At 35.2% G+C, this 7,814-nt stretch overlaps 1 protein-coding gene across 1 annotated transcript in view; it reads left to right on the forward strand.

Annotated features, from left to right (window-relative positions):
• Positions 1-1,044: 1,044 nt before the first annotated feature.
• LOC132184686 (aspartic proteinase 36-like) overlaps positions 1,045-7,814 on the forward strand; it is a 7,787-nt gene continuing 1,017 nt past the window's right edge. Inside the window, exons 1-11 of the mRNA XM_059598405.1 lie at positions 1,045-1,397; positions 1,535-1,655; positions 2,116-2,543; positions 2,643-2,799; positions 3,386-3,468; positions 3,570-3,666; positions 3,820-3,892; positions 4,073-4,306; positions 4,680-4,804; positions 6,021-6,122; positions 6,216-6,313. Of these exons, the coding sequence (XP_059454388.1) occupies positions 1,162-1,397; positions 1,535-1,655; positions 2,116-2,543; positions 2,643-2,799; positions 3,386-3,468; positions 3,570-3,666; positions 3,820-3,892; positions 4,073-4,306; positions 4,680-4,804; positions 6,021-6,122; positions 6,216-6,313 (1,754 nt within the window). The 5' untranslated portion in view covers positions 1,045-1,161. The remainder of the gene's footprint in view (positions 1,398-1,534; positions 1,656-2,115; positions 2,544-2,642; positions 2,800-3,385; positions 3,469-3,569; positions 3,667-3,819; positions 3,893-4,072; positions 4,307-4,679; positions 4,805-6,020; positions 6,123-6,215; positions 6,314-7,814) is intronic.

The raw sequence follows: 7,814 nt of genomic DNA on the forward strand, positions 1-7,814 counted from the left end.
TTGTTAAAAAAAAAACATTTTTTTTGTTAATTTTTTTTAAAAAAATTAAATATGTGCCACGTGTCAATATCTGATTGGTCCACGTGTCAGTCTTAATGGTTAACTAACGGTCAACTAACGGATGGACTAAATTGGCCTTTATCAAAACCCCAGGGGGGTCCTGTGATAAAAGTGAAATCCCAAGGGGGAAAAAATAAAGTTGCTAAATCCTAGGGGGGGTTTGAGGTATTTAATCCTTATTTTTTGGGCATGTATCATAAACTTCTAAATTTATTTTGATACCACATAAAGCTAATTGTAAATTAGATAAATCACATAGACTAATCCTGCATTTTCCCCTAAAATTTAGCCAAATAAAGCGCTTAAACCCTAAGTTCAAGTGTGGATTGGTATGCACCCCAAAATAAGCATTTTCCTTTTTATATATATGTGTAAAGGTGGTAGCCCGTTTATTTCGGCTTAAAATATTTTTTTTAAAAGAAAGTTTTTTTTTTCTTCTATTTTTAAGTATTTGACATAGCATAAAATATTAGTCAACCTAAAAATATTTTTAGTTGACCATATAACCTTTATAAAGCAAGAGCGGCCAAACACCTGCCCCGAAGTGAGTTCCATAAGAACAATTTCATAATTACTTACCCAATTACAAGCAAAAAGAACAAATAGCTATACAAGATTTCAATCCTACCTTCAATTAAAATCCTTCAACTCTTTTCGCTGTATGTCTCCTTCTCTTTTTCGCAACTTTTCAAATTATATAAAATTATATAGAAATGTTGATTTTTCGTACAAGTAAAACGCCGTAAATTGTAATGAAATATTTAACAACAATAAAAAGAAGAAAGAAGTATGGATTAAAAGAAACATATAAATCCAGCAAGGGAGGAGGGCAGCCTTTTAAAATAGTGAATGGATGCAAAACAATTGGTCCAATCAAATTGAATTTCATGACAAAAATTACAAAAAAAAATTAATTCAATATTTATTCTGAAATTAGCCTAAGAAATTATTAAAATCATGCTTAATTATCCATTGACTTAGAAAAAATTGGGGGAGAAGAATTTTATTAGCATGAGACGACGGCTCGGTTAGGATTAACGCCCATCTTCTTCCTTCGTCTCCATCGTCTCTCTCTCTATCTCTCTCTCTCTGTGTGGAGCCATGGCTCACCTACTCGCCTCTGCGCTGCTCGTCTATTGGTCCCTAATCGGACTCTCCTCCGCCCTCCACCACTTGACCCACTCCTCCGATCATTCGCTCAGGCCCATGATTCTTCCCCTCTATCTCTCTTCCCCTAATCTTTCCCATTCTCATCATCATAATCGCCGCCGGAATCTCCAGAATTCCGCCCCCCCCAACGCTCGCATGAGACTCTACGACGATCTCCTATCCAACGGGTTCTCTCTAACTCTCTCAATCTTTTCCGGATTGCTCTTTTTCTTGATTTAATTTTTTTGTTGCATTCTAATATGTACTATTTCATTGTTAATTTGGTGTTAATTATCGTTGAGATTTGTGGATTTTGGTTTTGCAGTTACTATACGACGCGGCTGTGGATTGGGTCCCCTCCACAGCAATTCGCACTTATTGTGGATACGGGAAGCACTGTGACGTACGTTCCGTGCTCTGACTGTGGACACTGTGGGATGCATCAGGTTTGGCTTTGCTTTTAATGCTGTTCGTTTTAGTTATTGATGGCAATTGCTTTCTCTGTTATCTAGGGCTTGTAATTTTGTTTTGCTAGCTTGCAATTTATGATTATCCATCAGATTGATCTTTCTTTCTTTCTTTATTTTTCTTATATAAGCTGTAAGCAGCATTTTATTCTTTGTAGACTAGCGAATCATGATCTCTGCACATGGCTTAGGAAAGCCTTTAAGCCATAATTATCAGCATATACTAGTTAGTACATGATAAAATGATTCAAGTTTCATATGATTTTTTTTTTTTTTTTGATTGCCTGTAGACTTTGAAATAAGCTTTGGAAATGGATGGTCACTGATGTTGTGGATAGACTTCTTATTTTTCTCAATTTGGTGAATGATTGATTAATTGATATATTGTTTGCAAAATTTAGTGGAAGATGGTTAAAGCTAATATTATGTTGACATCCAGGATCCGAGGTTCCAACCAGACTTGTCTAGCACATATCAACCAATAAAGTGCAGTATTAGTTGTAACTGTGACAGTGCTGAACGTCAATGCACTTATGAGAGACGGTATGCTGAAATGAGCTCTAGCAGTGGCGTGCTTGGTGAGGACATCATTTCCTTTGGCAATGAAAGTGAACTTGTGCCCCAGCGTGCTGTTTTTGGTTGTGAAAACATGGAAACTGGTGATCTTTACACCCAACGCGCTGATGGCATAATGGGTTTGGGTCGTGGTCGGCTTAGTGTGATGGATCAACTTGTTGACAAGGGTGTTATTAGTGACTCATTTTCATTATGTTATGGTGGGATGGAGGTAGGCGGGGGTGCCATGATTCTTGGTGGTATTTCTTCTCCCCCTGATATGGTATTTACCCATTCAGACCCTTTTCGCAGGTGAAATACTTTTAGAAACATCATAAGTATATATTTGTTTATAGTTAGAATCCATTTTGTGCATCTCACACGTATGCTTTAGTATTGGGATATCAACAGCCCATATTACAATATCGAGTTGAAGGAAATACATGTTGCTGGGAAGCCATTGAAGTTAAGCCCAAGAATCTTTGATGGAAAGCATGGAACAGTCCTGGATAGTGGAACTACATATGCTTACCTTCCAAAAGAAGCTTTCCACGCATTTAAGAATGCTGTAAGAGTTTATGGCTCTGGGTTTCATCCTCTCTTATAGTGTATTTACTTTTATAGTCAAATTCATTCGCCTGGCAAAGGAAAGAGTAAGGATGTAAAAGTCTCAATTTTAGGATGTAATGAGTTTTGTATATACGGGTAACCTTTATACAAGTAAAGCAAGTTTGTTTAGAAGACCAAACAGGCACAAGAAATTACTCTTTTCTACAATGTAGAACAAGAATGTGTGTGGTACGGAGTATTGATATGGCTTACTATAGATTTGAATTATAAGAATTCCAACACTTTTTCTATAGAAAATAAAGCTTGCTTTCCTGTACCCTAACTGTTGATGCTGTGAAGTGCTCTACTGAGGAAGATACCTTTTAACAGTTGGAAGCTGTTGTGTGCTGTGATCTAACACTAAATTCTTCTATCACTGTCATTGACTAAAACCAGTTACTCCAAGTATTCTCGTGTGTTGCTAATTGGTTTTCAGTTGTAGATTACCTGACCCAAAATTCTTGTTTCTTTAGCTCTTTCAACTTTTCTTTTTGCATAGAATAGTATTGAATACTTGGTTGATGGGAATTATATGTGATACACAGGTGATGAAGAAAACTGGTTCCCTCAAACAAATTCACGGTCCAGATCCAAATTTTAATGATTTTTGTTTTTCTGGTGCTGGAAGGTACTACTAAAACTAGAGAGACATAAGTTGAGTTTAAGCACCTGTTTCTTATTGGTTGCCCTGAAATTACGTCTGAATGTCTTTGCTTGCATTTTGCTTAGGGATGTTTCCCAACTATCGAAAGCTTTTCCTCAGGTTGATATGGTATTCAGCAATGGAAAAAAGTTGTCATTGTCTCCAGAGAACTACTTGTTCCGGGTAAGTTGACTACTCTCCTTGAGTTTTGTCTCCTGGTGGGAGAATAATGGTTGTTTTTGTACAATCTATTATTGTTTCAAATGTTGTTAAGCACACGTGTATATTTACTCTGTTTGTTCTTTCCTTTTTTTTTTCTTCTTGGTGTTATTAAAGCATACAAAGGTTAGTGGTGCATATTGCCTTGGAATTTTTCCAAATGGAGATGATGCGACTACTCTTCTAGGAGGTATGTTTAATTTTGTATGGAATATGTTGTTCTTATTTTGCAATTAGTTCTCGCATTTGTTCTGACCAAAAGTCCATTTTTTCTCAAACCTGCTTGTGCTGACTAATGTGAAGTCAAACAATAATTTCATCTCTCTCCACACAAAGGGTATCTCTGTTAATTTTTCTTGATTTGTGACAGGGATTATTGTTCGTAATACCCTTGTGACTTATGATCGGGAGAACGATAAGGTTGGCTTCTGGAAAACTAATTGTTCTGAACTATGGAAGAGTTTGCATTACCTTGGTCCTCCTCCCCCATCTCCTTTGGCTTCCCATAGCCAGAATACAACTGTAGGAATTCCTCCAACCGTAGCTCCAACGGGATTGCCTCCTTCCATAGCCCCATATGGAATGCCTCAAAATGTTTCCCCAGGTAGTGTAAGTCTCAACCATGCACATACCTTTTTATGTTGCCTTTTCAAATTCAGACATGTATCCTCAATTATTTCTTTAGGTTCTTGCTAGACATTTAACTGTTGCAATGATTTGCAATATATTGAGCTTCTATTTCTTGCAATTTAAAATTAGATGAACTCTTCTGTAGTTAAAAATATTGAATTGAAGATTCTCCTTGATGTATGTTTGTTGTTCTCTCCTGTTATTATTATAAGCAAGATTCTCTTTTTAGTTGGTTTTATGTGATTTTGCATTGAAAGTTTTGCTGTTATTACAGAGTCGCAACTTGCTTTTATGTTGCCACTTCGACTGATGTGTCTGATGTTATTTTTACCATATCTCATATGTAGGTGAATTTCAAATTGGACTGATTACATTTGATATGATGCTTAGCATCAACAACTCTAATATGAAGCCAAATTTCACCGAGCTTACAGAGTTTATCGCTCATGCACTGGATGTTAAAGTTTCACAGGTATAGTTTAGCTATTTTTCCTCTAGGCATGGTTTAAGATTTTCTAATGAAGATGTTTCTATTTTAAAGCACTTATTTGAAACTTTATACTGTATAATTTAGGGTTAGGAATTCAAATTGGACTTTTCAAGTGCTTTTATATGAGTTTACTTGGTTACCCTTTCCCCTCAACTATTAATGGTTTAAATTGTATTAATTCTAAAAATCCCAAACTAATTTTTCTTGGTCCCGTCTTTTAGCAGTTGTTGATACGTAGCTCAAGAGAATCTCAATTCTCAGTTTGTATCTAATGTCATCAGCAGAGGTTTTTTTTTTTTTTTTTTTAACTGAATATATATATAAAAAAAAAAATTATATATATTATACTTGTGGAAATTAAGTTGAATATACTAGTGGAAAATAAATTGAATGTACTAGGAAAAGGCTAGCTCTGCATTTCTTGATCTCATGTGGTTTGAAGTTTTCATTTAAAAGGGAAAAGTCCATAAACTTTCCTCAAACTACCACCCAATTGACAATGTTTGCCACAAATTTTAGGGTAAATGAAAACAGCACAGCAGGCCGCGTGCAAAAAAATTTATTTTTAATTAAAAAAAAAAAAAAAAAATTGCACAGGCGTGCTAAGCACACCGTGTGCTGTGAATCATTGCCCCAAACTTTAAATTGCAACAATGTTTCCCCAAAATTACCAAAAATTGTCAATGTCCCCCATAATGATGAAAATACCATTAATAAAATTAAAAAAAGAAAGAAAAAAAGGAGTGGAAACTTTTGTTAAAAAAAAAAATTATTTTTTTAAAGAAAAAAAATTATTATTTTTTTCTTGAATTTATAGAGATATTTTTGTCTTATTTACCAAAATTTATGGTCATTTTTGTCTTTTTGCTGGCCTTAGGGGGGACATTGGCAATTTTTGGGTAATTTGGGGGAGACATTCTCCTAATTGAAATATTGGAGGGAACATTGTTAATTGAATAGTAGTTTTAGAAGGATATGTGGATTCTTCCCAATTTAAAATAAATGGATTGGAGTTGGGGGTATAGCCATGAACAGGCACTCAACTTAATCCAACCAAACCTATTGCAGCCAGCTTAGTTTCACCTTTTGTGTCCAGCCATTATTACGGCGTGCCAGTTTCTTTGAATGTTTCTTTGTTATGGCAAGTTGTATGTCAAATTAACTTAATCTATTGGTAATGCCCTCTGTTTGATTTCAGGTTCATTTATTGAATTTCATCCATAAAGAAAACGTTTCCCTTATCAAATGGGCTATCCTCCCAGATGAATCTGCTGATTACATATCTAATACCACAGCAATGGTAATGCTACTCATGATCTGAAGTACATGCAACTGTAGCCATTCCATCAACTCAGTATAGTGCTTTACCTAATGCGTATTTATATTTGTGCAGAGCATAATTCAGCGCCTAAAGGAACATCGTTTGCAGCTTCCTGAGAAATTTGGAAGTTATCAGCTGGTTGAAGTGAACGTCAAGCCTCCAGTAAAGCCGTATGTTCTTTCATTTTCTCTAGTTATTATTTTCTTCTTACTTTACATAGATGGTTTTTTCCTTTCTGCTTATCCTTTACCACTGGATCCAGATTCATGTGTAGCAAAGCAGGAATCTCATCATTTCTAACTAATGAAGGCCAGAGTCTTTAATTAAAAAGCTCTTTTAGAAGCAAAATATTTTATATTGCTCTTGGATTTCAGAATCTGGAACAAAGAGGGGTTTGGACTGTAGTCACTACCATAAAATGCTTGAATATTGTCAACAACGCATGAAGGCCTAGAATTATTAGGTAGCATAGAAAGAAATTATAAAAAAGATAGAAGCTTTTGCTTTAAGAAAGCATTTGGCAAATGATCTTAGATAACACCTTTCTTTGAAATTAAAGGCTCTTATCAATCTAGGAACTTTGCTAACATCACTACATCAGGAGTGTTTTTTCATATCTCATTCAAGCAAATTAGGCAAAGTATTAAAAATAAAAATTCGTTACTTCAAGTTCCTACATCCAAATGCAGCATATGCAATATCAAGGAAATGTGTTGGAACAAATGACTTATATTCTCTCAGGCATAAAGAGTAATACTGAAACTACTGGTTCATTGGGTGTAATTAGTTTACGTGGGCCTGGGAACAAATAGGTTGTGGGGGTATTTTGGGGTTTTCTAAAATACTTGTAACTAGGGTTTTCCTATAAATATGTTATGTTGTAACCCTAAATTATCGAATAGTAAAATATAACTGCACTCTTCTATAGACGTAGGCATTTTGCCGAATCACATAAATCTGTGTCTCAACTCTCTCTTTTCGATTCCATATTATTCATCTTTGCTGTAAACGGTAATAACAAAAAATCATTGTTGGTGAGGGTCAAATCGAAATCCAGGAAATCCATATAACACCCATGCAGCCTCACTCCCACTCCATGACCTCTCCTAGGAAAGTCATACTGTAGAAGTAATACAGATGGACTTGTCTGGTTTTTTATTTGTTTTTGTGTTTCTTTCCTTTTCTTTAACAATGCAATACGATTGCTTTAAAAAACAAAATTCTAAACAAAGTTTATCAGGCAATGCATTTTTAATAATTTACTTAGAAATAAAGATGTATCCTAGAGAAGAAGAGGGAGGGAGAGAGAGTGATATATATAGGACAGTCCTTGAATTTGGAGATTGGGTTTACCGGTCAATAAATATAGGTGGGATATAACAGGTACTGGATCATAGAGTGCATTGTTCAGAAGACAATTTTAAGGATTATGAAATGTCTGGAATTGAAATCATGCTAGAAGGCTAAAAATTCAGAGGTTCTGTCTAGATATTGTGAATGGTACCCGTAAACAGCAAGTTCTTTGTTTACTGTTGGCTTTGCAAATCTCGAGGATTGCCTACGACTTCCCATATAAACGAGAGAGACTTGGTCCGTCATCAGTAGTAGTTCTTTATAAAAGTTAAAGGGTAAAATCCACTTATTCCCCTTAAACTATCACCCCAATAACAA

Source organism: Corylus avellana, chromosome ca6, assembly GCF_901000735.1.
Source record: "Corylus avellana chromosome ca6, CavTom2PMs-1.0".
In the NCBI taxonomy this organism is placed as follows: domain Eukaryota; kingdom Viridiplantae; phylum Streptophyta; class Magnoliopsida; order Fagales; family Betulaceae; genus Corylus; species Corylus avellana.